This window comes from Lissotriton helveticus, chromosome 9, assembly GCF_964261635.1.
Source record: "Lissotriton helveticus chromosome 9, aLisHel1.1, whole genome shotgun sequence".
NCBI classification, from domain to species: Eukaryota; Metazoa; Chordata; class Amphibia; order Caudata; family Salamandridae; genus Lissotriton; species Lissotriton helveticus.
In genome coordinates, this window is record NC_136070.1 from 1270050728 (window position 1) to 1270065891 (window position 15164).

A 15164-nucleotide genomic window follows, 5' to 3' on the forward strand; every position below is an offset into this window, starting at 1 on the left:
GTGTTACAGCAGCACTATGAATCCTCAGGACAAAGGCATCAGGCATGACATTACAGTTTTGTATTAATATGTGATTCTATCACGCACAGACACAAACACATACCAAATTGCTTTAAGCATCTTATCTGCCAGTGAATTTTTAAATAACCCCTCTGTTCCTTTTTAACCCAACAGGGACACGCTTTGTTGCAATAACCGAAGCAACAGAGAACAAGCCAGAAAGAAAACCAAAGTCAAACGAGTTTTCAAATGATAAGGAAATAGCAAAACCCAAACCAGATTCCGACATGAAGCCCACAGAAACTGCTGGAAACAAACACAGATCTGTATGGATAGCACGCAGCTCTGAAATTGCCTGCTATCTGCATGTGTGGGAGCCACCCACAGTCATATAGACAGATCTGCAGACACACTGACAGAAAGAAAGGGACACTGACGTACTGACAGCCAAACATCTATGCGACAGCACCATAGACAGATAGACAGTTTGACAGGCAGGTTAACAGTCACAGATTGACAGAAAGCGTCAGACAGAGATATGTGCAAACACTCCTACAGTCAGGGAAAGTGGAACGTCGTCAGACAAGTCAGAGAGAAGAAGAGGCCCACAAAGCTTCTTTCAACCATTATATTAATACAAGAAAAAATTAAAAATTATCACAAAGAACCAAAGCGTTGGTAAAAACCATGCGGCGAGGGTGCATGTGGGCATTGAAAACCTATCTGCTTATTTTTCAAAATGCACACGCGCTTAACACAGTGGTTTAAAAATGTATTTTTCCTTTTAATTAAGCAAAGTGTGTATCCGTTTAGAATCCATTGTGCTTTCCGTTTAAGTATTTACCTAAAGCACAATAAAAAACATCAGTTTGTAACGCATTTTACAACAAACTCTGATTACAATGCGGGGTAACGTAGGGAGGAGGTGGCAGCTGCATTCCATGAGAGAGAGCGGAGAGCAGCTGCGAGGGGCGGATGGGAGGTGTTTTTCTGGGAAGAGCAGGGGAAATACGGTGAACTGAGAGCAGCAGCGAGGGCAGAGCAAAAGACAAAATAGCGCACTGAAGTAAAACATATGGCTCATAGTGAAAGGATTCATGTAGCAGGGGGCAGCCTCCAGGGCGGAACAAAAGGAGGGACTACTAAGTGTATTCACCAATGAAGAGCCAGCATTTCTAAATAAAGGACAGTAAGAATAACCAATGAAAAAGTGGGTGGTTTTTTAAGCTCATATCTTAGATACTGCATGTCTCTTCAAAACAGCACATGCATCGCATGCGCTGCGTAGGGAAGACCTAAAAAAGGGACTCCAGGCAATGGTTGGATGGTGGCCATCTTTTAATGGGGATGCAACATATGTGAACATTTGAAAGTAAGTGGATATACAAATGTACAATAATTTGTACAAAGGAAAGCTCATGATTTACCTAAGCTGTTTACAGACAAGAAAAACAAATATTAATTTTGAATAAAGACATTTATGGGTTTTTAATATTCACATTAGACATTTAGGAATCAAACGGAAGATTAAAAGTATGGCACAGAGACTGTGGCTGTCTAGGAGTATATAGCTAGCTCCAAAGAATATTAACCTCTACCGCGCTACCGCGTTTTCCCGCTGTGCGCTGGAATTTCAAAAATGCGCTGTTTATGACAAAGCCAGCTCGTCATCCGCGTAGCGCAGGTAACGCCCATGACGAGCTGGCTTTGTCATCAGCGCTGAAGGGGTTAAGTATGGTTTTTAAGCATGTTACATAAATATTATTTTTACTCCTGGTGATACTTTTTTTAATGTTCATGACTCTCTTTATGACGAAGTTTAAGGACTGGACTGTACTTGAGCTTCTTATGTAATGACCTGTGCTAGCTTTAGGGTTATTTTTAGGGGGGATTGTGCTCGCTTAGCATTTCAAACCTGGCAACACAACAGCAGTCGAGAAGCAGCAGCAAACAGAGAATGCAGACAGATAGGTGTCATCTGGGCCCTAGGGAGAGGGACACATACAGCAGGCAGTTGGTGCTTTGGGTCACAGAGCTTTAGGGTGCTTGCAGGAGGTAAACTGAGAGAGACAGAATTGGGGCTTTTGTGGGATGGGTAAGTGAAAGCAGGAGTCAGGTAATTTACTGGAGGAGGTCACACTGCTGCCTGGGAATAAACACTTTTTTGACTGTTCGCCCAGCAGAGTAGGTTTCGCTTTAGGGCATGTCATCTGCACAACGCATCGTGGGAATAGTAGTTTAATATTTTAACATGTTAAAGAGTGTTTTAAGTGGGCAATGTCCTGTCTCTATAGAGTCCTCTTTATTGTGCAGTCTCTATTTCTGTACTTAAGAGTGCTCTCCCAGCAAAATAATTCTGGAAGCCAAAAAATAAAATACTGTGTGACAGGCTTGGAGGCTGTACCTGACTAAAATCATTGTGCAATTGTAGGAAAGAGTACAACCAGTAGGAGGAGGATAATGTCAAGTAAAATACTGTCCGGGAGGTGGGCCACCAGGGGGTCAAGGAACATCAAAACTATGAAAGACTAGGATGGTCAGTTGTGGGCTAGGGCAAGTTATTGCAGAACCATGAGGGCAAAGGACAGCAGAGCTAGGGCAGGAGGATCACGACCAGATTGATTAGGACTACAAAGATCGGAACCTTGAGGGAAATGGCCAATAGTACCAGGAAACCAGGTTAAGCAGGACAGGGACTAGGAACACCAGGGTGTACAGCACCAAGGACACCCAGAAGACCACAGCAAAGAGGACTAGGAGAACTCAAAGGATCGGAAAAAAGACTAAGAAGGATATGAAGAATAGGGCCTCTGTGACCAGGGCTCAAATTAGGAGGTGGGGCACAACAATCATTACAGATAGCAGGACCAGGGTAAGGAAGATGCCCTGTGAATCTGAAAGACCAAGGGAACAGGGCAGTGGTGGCCAGGAAAACCAGGGCCAAAATGACCAGGCTCAGGAGGACCCATACAAGGATAACTTGGATCAAGATAGAGAGGAACAATTGCTGAAGTATCAGTAGAACTAAGAGAACAAGTAACCAAGGACCAAGATAACCCAAACCAGGAGGACAAAAACTAAGAAGGCCAGGACATGAGAGGCCAGATGGACCAGGACCTGGGGTACCAGGTGTAGAAGGTTCAAGGTGAGAAGAACCAGGACCAGCTGACCAGGGCCAAGAGGACTAAAAAGTAACAGATCCAGATGGGTCAATACTGGGTGAACCAAGAAGGGCCAGGATGGCAAAAAGGCAAGGTTTATGATAACATGGACAATAGGACAAGAAGGAGCACAACAACCAGGACCAAGGCTAGAATGATTGATGAACCAGATCCATTAAAACTAGGCCCAGGAGAAACCAAACTAGAAGGATCAAGACAAAGAGAATCAGGGCACAAAATCTCAAGAAGGACAGGGACTATAAAAACGAGAATGACCAAAGCAAGGAAGAGTATGATCAGTTGGTGTGCAAGCGTAAGGACAAAGAGCAGGAAGATCAGGACCAGATTCAGGCAGACAATGAAGATTAGGAGTATGGGGATTATGGCCAACAGAACTAGGCGACCAGAATAAGTAAGGTAATGAGGGGGCCAGTAAAAAGGTTACCAGTAGGACTAGAGCCAAGAGGACCAGAGCAAGAAGAATTAAAAGGATTGGTACTAAGAGAAGCAGGATAAGGTCCAAGAGTACCAAGGAGACCATCACCATAGGATCAGGGCCTAGGGTACCACATGGAGCCGAAAGGCCAGGGCCTGGTGGTCGCAGGACCAGGATGTGAAAATCAACAGGACTAGAATAGCCAGAACCAGGAAGACTAAGGATTCTGGACCTGGATATCCAAGAGGACCAGGACCAAAACCACGAGGCTCAGAAAGATCCAGGCAAAGAGAACTTGGACCTAGAGGGCCCAGAACATTGTATGCAGTGCCAGAGTGACCATGAGGACAAGTCACAGGGGCAAGAGGACCATTATGATCCAAGCCAGGAAGCAATGTCTAAGAGCTAAAGGACACAAGAGGAGGCCAGGCAGACCGAGTAGACTAGCAGGCCCAGGAACAGAGGTACATGGAATTGGAAGAGTAGGCTGAGAAGGGTCACAATGACTAGGTCCAGGGGGCGAGGTTCAAGTGGATCAGGAAATAAGAAGAAAATCTATGCCCATCAGTGCCTGAGGAACCAAGATCATAGGACCAGAGCCCAGAATACCACATGGAGCATAACAAGACCTCGTGGTCTAAGGACCAGGGTGAGGAAGATCATCAGGACATGAAAAGCCAGAGCCAATGAGACTGAGGGATCTGGATCTGGACAATCAAAAGAGGACTAGGCTAGTCTGCCATTGGATGCAGTGCCAGATTGACCATGAGGACAAGTCACAGGGGCAAGAGAACCAGTATGATCCAAACCTTGAGGCCAAGTTCTAACAGGGCAAGGCCAAAGAGGACCAGGAAACAAAATGCCAGGCAGACCTAAGGGACCAGCAGGACCAGGAATTGAGGTACTAGGAATTGGATGAGCAGGCTGAGAAGGATTACAATGACCAGGTCAAAGGACGAGGTTCAAGCGGATCAGGAAGGAAGAGGGAGAGCTAGGAAAAGAGGGCCTGGAAGGACCAGGATGACCAGGAGGACCAGAAACCAGAAGATTTGGCATACAAAGACCCAAACAAGGAGGATGGGAAAAAAATGATCACGTCTAGTGGACACAAAATCAGGAAGAGAATACAGACTGTGAGGAGCAGGAATAGGAAGACTAGAGCTAGGCGAACCGGATTTATTGTGAGGAAGACTAGGAGAACAGGACGTGGAGAATTTAGAAGGAGATGGCCAGGCAACCAGAGGCAGCCAGACGAGCTAAGAGGACCAGTGGGACCACAACGAATGGGAGAATGAAGGTCAAATCACAGACGCTCAGGAAAATCTGGATCTGGCATACCAGGACAGGGATTATGAGGACAAGGAGGATCAGGACAAGGAGGGCCAGGATGACCAAGATGGGTGGCTGAAACAGGATGAGCTGAACAAAGAGGTTCAGGAGTAAGTAGGCAAGTTAATGCAGAATCAGGATAACAATGATCAGGACAACGGGGCCAAGAATATCGTGACAACTTGGAGGAGGACAAGGAGAATTCGTCAGAGCATGTACAGGTGAGCCAGGGCCATTAAGACCAGAGACCAGATTGGGGCAGACTAGGTGGGCTACAAGGATCAGAATAAGCAGGACCAAGAAGAGGACTAGGAGAAAAAGAGGGGCCACAACCAAGGGGACGTGAAGTGGAGTAGAGTGACGAGAAGCTGGAATTCTAGACCAGGGCGCTATGGATCAGTTGGATAACCTGAGCCATAAGGACCAATGGGACCAGACCCAGACCAAAATGAACAGTCTCAGCCCAAGAAGACCAAATGAGGAGGACCAGAACTGGTGGGCACAGTACTAGATGGACCACAAAGACAGACACCAGAGCAAGGAGAATCCGTATTTCCCAAAGCAGGAAGACTATGAGTGACAGATCGAGAAGAACCAGGACAATAGAGTTAGGTGGAGATGGGCCCAGTATACCAGCAGGATCAGGGTGAAGACCAGTAGTTCCAGGAAGGGCTAACACAAGGAAGGGCAAGGAGGAAGACCAGGAATACAAGTGGTAGGAAGGAATAGAACCAGATTCCAGGAACCAGTACCAGTACTTGGACCAGGATAAGTATCAGGAGGAGCAAAACAATCCAGAAAAGGAGGTCTTGGAAGAGGACCAGGAGGAGGACAAACTATAGAAGTGACAGAAGGACCTGGATCAAAAGGATACCTATGGAATTCTACATGTTCAAGGATAACCCTTTCCTTTTGTAAAGTGTTCTCATTCATGCTTCTTATGCTGTCAACCCCCATAAATCTACAGCTTTTTTACCCCACATATAGAGATGGTACATATTTGCTGAAAAATCAGAGTATGCAAAGGAAATTTTTAAAGACAGCTTTGGTATCACTGTGAAGGCCACCAGTGATAGCTGCAGCACCAGACGAGTGGTCTGTGAAATTCTAAGAGCTAGAATAAGGGTGGTGGAGATATATATGTGGGCCAGGAAAGAGACATTGAGTGTCTAGACCACTCGAATACTCTGTGTGTCTCCCAGGCCTTTGAGTTGAATTCGATGTGCAATGGATATTTAGCAAGTTTGTAGTAGTAACACTCTGTGAGTGGTGAAAGTCTATGCACATGGACAAATGGGTAGTAATTCACATGATGTGATGTAGAGTAGATACAGCTTCCCTAGACCGTAGAAGTGTATTCATTGCATCCCTGTGGTTGGAGGGTGGAGACTCAAACATTGAAGTGAGAGGATGGACAACAGTCTACCCTCAGAAATTCTGTGATAACAAGGGACTGCCGATTAGTTGTTAATGAGTGACGATATTAATGTAGATGTTAGCAGTGTGGTGTAGGTCGGAGGTTTCTCTTAAATGTATCAAAGTTTCTAGGTAGGGCTGCCATATAGTTGTGTCTGATGACTGCTCGGAATGCTTTTTTTTTTTAAGAAACACGTTAGTCTAACTGACACTTACTTTGTGCAAACAGAAGCAGCAATTGTTTATCTGTCATAGGTCGCCTTTTGTGCTGCATGTCTCATGCTTAGGCAGTGATGAGAGGCAGTGATGGATCCATAGGCAGGTCCGTCCTTTGCTGGAGAGTGCTGCAGAATTGACTTTGGGTCTGAGCTCCAACAATGCGGCTCCAGTCACTGTGTGCTCTCCTCTGTGTTCAGTTGATGTGTAAGGTCTCACCATGTAGGCAACATCGAAGAGCTTTTGTGTGCGGGGTAGCCGAGGAAGCAGGACTTCTGACTGAGCTGACTTGACTGCTTTGTTGTGCTTGCTTCTACATGTGACTCGCACCACTGCTGTACCAATATAATGGGAAGAAAAACGCTAACCTACATCCAAATCACCTAAAACTCCCAACACCATATTTCTGCAGGTTATTTTATAATATGAACGAAACTTCCAAACAATTGCTTATGGTTGCTGTTCCAAAGCCCATCTCTATATATATTTCATTGTTGGTGACGAGTTCTGGCAGACTGCTCAACCTATCTTTATGGCACACCTAACTAACCTGTGTGTAAGCAATTCATGGTCCCCTTATAAGGTTGTGACAGGTTTCTACTAGTGTGTAGGGTAGATGTACTAAAAAGCTATCAAAAATGTAACATTTCCTATTTTCCCCTTCGTATTTCAGTGAAAAACTATGCAATTTCCTTTATCACATCCAAGAAAGCATTCAAGGGGTGAGTAATGACTATAATTTTATATGTGCATGTTAAGTAAAGTTGTTTAAATACAATAATTTTCCATATACTTGCACTCTCTCTAGAGACACAAGTAGCGAACTAATAATACATGCCGTATATCAAATTTGTGGTTGTTTTATATTTGATGGATATACATGCTTTTCTGAATTTTCTTGGACATCACAGTGGGACTCGATTAAAAAAGGTTACATGAACTTATGAAAATGTATCACCTATGTTTATTTGTATTTGAACTAAGCGTCTTGCTACAAACAACGTGCAATTAACAGGAACAATATTTCAGTTGTCCCTCTGCCATCCATGACTACAGAATTTTCATTCTGTTGATATAGTCCCCATAGAGAAGTCGGTGGTTGTATTTGGGTTATCTGCACTTTGGGCCCATATGAACCCCACCTACTGCAATAAAGTGAGGCGAGGGGCACAACACAGAGTGTTAACCTATATAGAGGAAGGTAGGACAGTTAATGGAGGGACGGAGAAGATCTCTGGGCTGTCCACCCTAACCCAGAGCTAGATATTGGCCTCTGTAAATGAGTGTGGGTTGGGTGAGTGAAGAGGCAAGTGAGGTAGAGGAAGCGTTGAAAAGTATAGAAGCAGGAGTGAAGTATAGAGACAGATATGGGATGCTTCCCTTAATATAGCAGTAATTTGGGTATGGTCGTGAGGGTATTTTTACCTAGCTTCTTTGAGGGCATCACTACCGTAACATTTGCGTGCTAGATTCCAGAGCTCAAACACGTTCAGCTTTTCTACTGTTAGTGTGTTGCCTGTGACCATGAAACTCTCAAGTCTGGCGGAAATTTGGCCCATTTAGCTTCCTCAGAGCATAAACGTTGTAGGAGAAGGCTGCTCTCATCTTCATCTATGGTTGGGAGCACTGTCTGCGTCTTACCAGGACTGAGCATTTTACTTTCAAATCAGAATTAACTTTTCAGTCTGAGGCACCAGGAGTAGATAGCAGTGGGGATCTAGTTGCTCTTAGGAAGGGTGTCGGGCAAATAGCCACATATCAGTCTTAAACGCAGCCTGAATGTTTTCATCTCATTCAGCAAATAAGTTTTCAAGTGGCCTTATTAGAGCCTTAGAAAGGCCAAGTGAGATGTTCATGGAGCCACTAGCATGACAGCACGAAATTTCTGACAGGTCAGTGGTTTCATAGAGGGAGAAGCATATGTCTTTCTCTCCTCACCTGCTGCACCTATCCCCAGCAGTTACAGTGGTAGATGGCTCATCCCCAGAGGCAAAACTGCGTGGTTGTTAAAACTCACTGATAGGTCAGCACTGGCTTCTTTACACACTGACTTGCTCATTCACTTATTTACCACCACATTCATTAACTAATCATTATGTACTCTCATAAATATCTCAATAATGTTGCACTGGCCACAGTGATGCTGGTGTCTCTGCCAAATATTGAGCATAGCCTATTTGGAAGATTGTGCAAAGGAGGATTATGTATAGGAATACCTTGGCAAGCGTGGAAGTTATTCTTCCCAATGGTTTTTAAGATGCGGTCTACATGGGTTCTTCTCTTTTTTCTGAAGACACAGAGAAATGGGTAGACCGCTGTGCTTTGCACATGGTTCCTACTGGCTGGCATGTACCACTTATAATCAAGACCAATCTAGGATAGTGGCTGTGTTTGAAGGATTTTTTAGAAAGGATCACAAGTTTGCATGATGGTGCAGAACGCTTCCCTGCTGTGGGGTTGCTTGGGAGTGAAGTAAGCTTTGGAGTAAAATAGAAATTGTAAAGACAATGGAATTTTGCTTGCAAAGAGGACGCTTATAGGGTAAATGGTCTCATTATAGCAGAAAAGCATGACACAAGATGATATGGGGAGCCAAGCTAACTTCCTTATCAAACTTAAACCCACGTTTGCACTTAGTGGGTGATTAGGCATATGTTTGCAGATAAGAATAAGGTGTTCCACAGGCCAGTTCGACCTCTGTTAATATTTCAGTTTTGGCAGTATTCATTTAAAGGGGCTCTCTGGCCATCCATCCTGTGATGCCCATCGTGTAGTCTCTGAAGCAATCAACTGCATTATTAGAAACACTGTTCGAGTTGTATACAGTTTGGGAGTCATCAGCGTAGGTATAAGCATTTTGGTATGCAACGTTTACAACGAAATTTTTACAACGCACTACCATTACAACGCACGTATTACCACGCATACCATTACAACGCGTTGCGCTGGGGGGCGCTCTAGGGTAAGTAATAAGTGTAATTTTCTATCCAACACCTTCCCTAGTGTCCACGGGGACTGGAGTTGGAATAGAAAATTATACTTACCACTATCCAGCACCTCTAAGCGCTATGCGTTGTAACGGTATTCGTTGTAAATACCGCGTTGTAAAGGTATGCGTGGTAAAAGTATGCGTTGTAACGTCATACATCCAAGCATTTTATATATAAGAGCAAGAGAAAGCTTTGCATACATGTAAACAACCAACCAGTTTACTGATGACCTGTAGAAGTAGAGTTGGAGGAATATTTTCCTTATTGCTTACCTTAGGGCAAATGGCTTCATTTTTCCTGTGGCCTGGTTTCTTACAGACAAAGAAATAAGGTTTCTTTTCAGGGGAGGAAAGAGTTTGGGACCCACCCACAGAAGAGGATTTTTGGGGCAGTCAGAGGACTTATCTTTTGATTTATCCTCACCTTTCTCTTGGGTCTTGGAAGAATATTTTTTCTGGTCACCACCCTGATTTATTTTGTTTCACCCTGGTTCTGACCCATTTATCTGCCCTCTTTCCCGATATTTGGGGAGACGTCAGATCTGAGTCCACCAGGTACTGGTGCAAAAGCTGGTTTTGACAATTATTAAGGATCTGCTCCCTCATAATAAAATTGTACAATCCTAAAGAGTCATGCACTTTGCTGCCAAGTATCCAACATTCCAGAACCTTTGTAGCACAATCTACAAATTTTACCCAGTCCTGAGTCCGTGTCTCCTGGGTGTCTCTGAACTTAATCCTGTAATGTTCAGTGGTTAAGCCAAACCCATTAATGAGAGCACTCTTCAGGACTGAATAGATGTCAGAATCCTCTTCTCTAATAGTGAGGAGCTTATCTCTACCTTTTTCAGCAAAGGAGAGCCACAATATAGCTGCTCACTGCTCTTGAGGGACCCTCTGTACTTTACAGGCCCTCTCCGAAGCAGTTATCCATTTGTGGATGTCACCCTCACCATGGTAGGGAGGGACTGTCTTGCTCAGTTGCCTATGATCATAAGAATACTCCGTAATCCTAGGGACACTGTTGCTGCCACCATGGGACTCTAATCCCAATCTTTTTCTTGCCTTCTGGAGTTCTAGGGATTCCTTATCTAGGGCCAATTGCTCTTGCCTGAGCCTATGCCTGACTTTCTCAAGCTCTAGAAATTGGCACTGTCTGTCATAAGAGTTATCTCTCTTATGGGATGTGGAGGTCCCTGCAGACTGTCCTGAATTGCAAGGTTCTGCAGAGGGAGATCTAGATCTCCTAGGTAAGCTCTGCACTCTTCCAGGAGGAGTAAAGAGTGGGCAATTGGGGCCTTCTCCTCCCTTTTCCAGAAAATCTGAGCTGTCCAGGAGGGAATCATCTTGATCCTCCTGGCCAGGGTTTTAGTCAAGGTCAAAAAAGGTTTCGTCTCCTGGCCTGTCCTCATTCCCTGACCCACCCACACTTTCTACCTCATCTGACCCTGGAGTCTTCGTAGGTTCATCCAAGAGTAACACCTCAATGAGATGTTGGGTGTTGGCATTTCTCCCTCTCTTCAGCTTCCTAGAAACACACATGGCTTTTAATTCCAGGAATCCAAAACTACTGTACCTAGAAAGCAGAGAGCCACTGGCTTCTCCTTTAGAAGACCCAACTAAGGGGCCCGTTATAATGTCGGGCGGAATGCCAGCCTGGCAGGGGCAATCCGCCCGACATCCACACTCGTTTCTCCCCCCGCCATATTAGTATGGCGGGGGGACCTCGGCGGACGGAAAGACCGTCCGCCACTTTTCCGCCCCGGTCGCCTTGCGGCCGAGGCGGAAAAGGAATAATATGGTGGCGGTGTCTATCAGACACCGCAGCCGTATTATGATGGTTGTCTTTAGGTGCCTTTCCGCGGCGGCGATGCCGCCACGAAAAGGCATGCGGTCTTCACTCTGGGGTCCCCCTGCGGGACCCCAGAGTGAAGTATAGGTGGGGGGTGCACAGTACCCCCCTTCATTTACATTAACAAAGCGTCAGGCACCGCGCGGTGCCTGACGCTTTGTTAATGCAAAACCTGAAATGCATTTTTAGCATTGTGGCGGGCGGTGCAGAGAGCACCGCCCGCCACAATGCTAAAAATGCAGGATGTGCCCGCCACTGTGGCGGGCACATCCTAATACCCCCCACGGGACCCCCGCCCTTATGGCGGGCGGTCCCGAATTCCGACAGGATGGCGGGCGGACAAAGTCCGCCCATCATCCTAATGACCCCCTAAGTGTGGTGTGCGCACCTACCTACCCTAGTGGGAACTAAACTCTTTTAGGTTGGAGAAAGGGTGTGCTAGACCCTTAACTTACCCAGCCCTAAGTTCAGTAGAACTTACTTATTCTAACCTTAAGTATTATATGTGCCTAATACTTTTGTGGTTTTCAGTTGCTCAATCCAAAGAGATGTATCTGGTAAAACAATGCAGGCTTGAATCCCAACCACTGCACACTAATGTGAGAAGTTGGCCTTGTATATGCTGTCCACTTATTAAAGTGGGTGCCGTGCACCAGTCCATACGAGCCTTACGTTGTATGAGGTCAAATATAACCTTTAGTAAGTCATCCTAGTGGTAGCTGGGGAGAGCAGGCTTCAGGCTTAATCTTGAAGGAATATAAAGCAGCTTGTATTACCAGAATATCACCTCCTGAATTAATTAAATGAAAGGAGAACCACACAGTAGTTATATAAAATATATATTTGTTGACCTACTGCTACCATACCTAGCCCGAATGTTCCAAGAATCATACGAGGAGGGGCTCCTGCCGGAGATGCTACGTGAGGCACTGCTGATTGCTCTCCCTAAACCCGGAAAAGATCTCAAATGCGAATCTTACCGACCCCTTTCCCTTATAAATATAGATGTTAAAATCCTAGCAAAAATCTTAGCTACTAGGATACAATTGCTGCAGGGGCTCCTAGTGCTGCTGGATCAGGGGGGCTTCGTGCCCACTAGATCAACCACACAAAACTTACGAACAATATTTGCAATGTACCAGTGCTTGAATCCGGAAATACCAGCGGCAGCGGCACTTCTTACCGCTGCTAAGGCGTTTGATTCAGTGGAGTGGGAGTTCATGATTATTGTCATGACAAGGATGGGATTCCCTCCACCGTTCCTTAAATGGATAGAATTACTATATAAAAACCCCAGGGCAAGAGTGCGCATCAATGGCACCACCTCAGACAGCTTGAGGATTAGTCGGGGGACCAGACAGGGCTGCCCATTATCCCCGATACTGTTCACGCTAATCGTGGAACCACTGGTGTGTAACAATTAGACAAGAACACTCAGAGTCGGCGCTGCAGTTCTCCCTACGACCTATTGGGATTTCGCTGTATGCGGATGACATGGTGCTCTACACTAGATACCCGGATACGAACCTGAATCCATTGATCAGGGAATATGTTAAATATGAACAACATGCAGGCCTTAGTATAAATTGGGATAAATCGGTTCTAATACCGTTAACAACGGCGACTTCACAACCCTCACTAGCTTACCCATTGAAATGGGAATCAGGCCCGGTGAAATACCTGGGAATATGGGTACATCGTGACCCAGAAGTGGTGCTAAAGGAAAACTACGGGGTGGCCATGAACAAACTGGAGGACACGATTGAAAAGTGGATTAAACTCCCATTGTCATTAGCTGACAGGATTGCGTTGCAGAAAATGATGGTTCTGCCTAGGTTTTTGTACCTATTATGGAACATCCCTGTGTGGCTCACAAATGCGTTTTTCGATAAACTGCGCTCGACGTTACAGCGGCTCACGTGGGCAGGGAAGCACCCGCGGGTGAGGTGGAAGACACTTACACAGCCGTACCACTTGGGAGGTTTTGCGGCACCAGATTTCCAACTCTATTACTACTGCGCGCAGGCGCAACACGCACACTATTGGGTACATGCATATATACCTCACATAGCGGTGGAGTCAGATAGTGTACTCCCTAAAAAGCTGATGCAATACATAGTAGAGACAGTGAGCCACTACCCCAACGACACGATACAACCAGTCAAATGCACGTCTAAAGCGTGGCATACACTAGCAACTCGGGCACAAAAAATCCCAGTGTACGCACCGGCCCTCCCACTAGCGAACCACCCCAAACTATCGGTCACCTGCGAACAGAGGATGTACGGGGAACTTGTGGACATGGTCCTTAAGACAATGGGCTCGATATTCCCTCAGAACAAGTACATAAATCTGAACAGCCCGGAGCTCTGTGCCCATCACACACCATTAAAAATATTTGCTTATCATAGACTTAGGGCCGCAATAAAAGACCTTTATGACACGTTTCCGGAGGAACCACTGACACTGCAAGCTTTACAAGTTTTATTAACAGCAACATCGAGGGCGAGCCTGGTCACCAAGCTATATACAGTATCTCAACACGAACAGAGGGAGGTAGCAAACAGATCCCTAGAACGGTGAGTAGAACAAACAGGCACATCTATATCGGAAGAAGAATTGCAGTACAGCTGCGCACAAACTGCACTTCTCACATCCAATTGTAATCTATGCATTATCCACTTCAAGTTCATGCACCAAACTTACTACACTCCGGTCAAACTGCATAAATACGGCCTCAGAGCTGACGATAGGTGCCAGAGATGCCAGGCTCCAGGGGCCGACTTCCTACATCTAGCATGGAACTGCCCTGTCCTAACTGCGTACTGGCAAGAGGTAACGACTGCATTGACACATATGTTGAAAGAACACATCCCAAATACTCCACTACTATGCCTGCTGGGCACTTACAGAATTAAACAGATCAGAAGGCGGAAACTACTAGCCGAAGCGTTATTATTGGAAAAAAGACGTGTTGCAATAAAATGGGGAAGTAGTAGACCGCCTAGATTTAAAGACTGGATCACAGATATGGTGTACCATAAAGAAACGATGGGGGTGTATGAGGAGGAGCTGCCCCAGGCCTCAAGACCAAAAGACTACTGGCAACCACTGGTTGATTATCTGCTGGCACAACGAGAGAGTGAAGGGGAGGAATAGAGGAGAGGGAGCTATAGTGATTTGATTTGATTTGATTTGAAAATAATTTATATCGCGCAACTAAAACCCTAAGGTATCAAGGCGCCTAGCAAAATAAATCAAAAAGATGGCAGATCAAACTACAAGTATGCGAGCGCAAAAAGACGGGTCTTCAGGGCCTTTCTAAATAACTGCAGGGTGGGGAGGGACCTCAGTTCCACAGGAAGAACATTCCACCACTTGGGTGCCAGATTGGAAAAGGCTTTACCTCCCCATCTAGCTCTTCGGATACGCGGGACTGATAAAAGAGCCTTGTTAGAGGAACGTAAGTTCCTACAAGGACTATAACAGGACAAGATGGATCCAATTCCTATAAGGCTGTTTCTTGCTAGAGCCCTATAGATCAGGCACAGGGTTTTAAACAGGATGCGATCCTCCATGGGGAGCCAATGAAGCCGTTTTCTAGCCAAAGTGGCCGAGGTGCCCCGAGGTAGGTCCAAAGCAAACCTGGCTGCTGCGTTCTGGACCACCTGCAAGCGCTGCAGCAGGCTTTTATTCAATCCCGCATACAGCGCATTGCAGTAGTCCAGGCGAGAGCCCACTAGAGCCACTGCCAGTTGTTTCCTA

The 15164-nt window shown here is 45.6% G+C and overlaps 1 protein-coding gene across 1 annotated transcript in view; it reads left to right on the top strand.

Moving 5' to 3' along the window:
* IHO1 (interactor of HORMAD1 1) overlaps positions 1 to 15164 on the top strand; it is a 375692-nt gene that overhangs the window by 168782 nt on the left and 191746 nt on the right. Inside the window, exon 5 of the mRNA XM_078659321.1 lies at positions 7232 to 7280. Within this exon, the coding sequence (XP_078515447.1) occupies positions 7232 to 7280 (49 nt within the window). The remainder of the gene's footprint in view (positions 1 to 7231; positions 7281 to 15164) is intronic.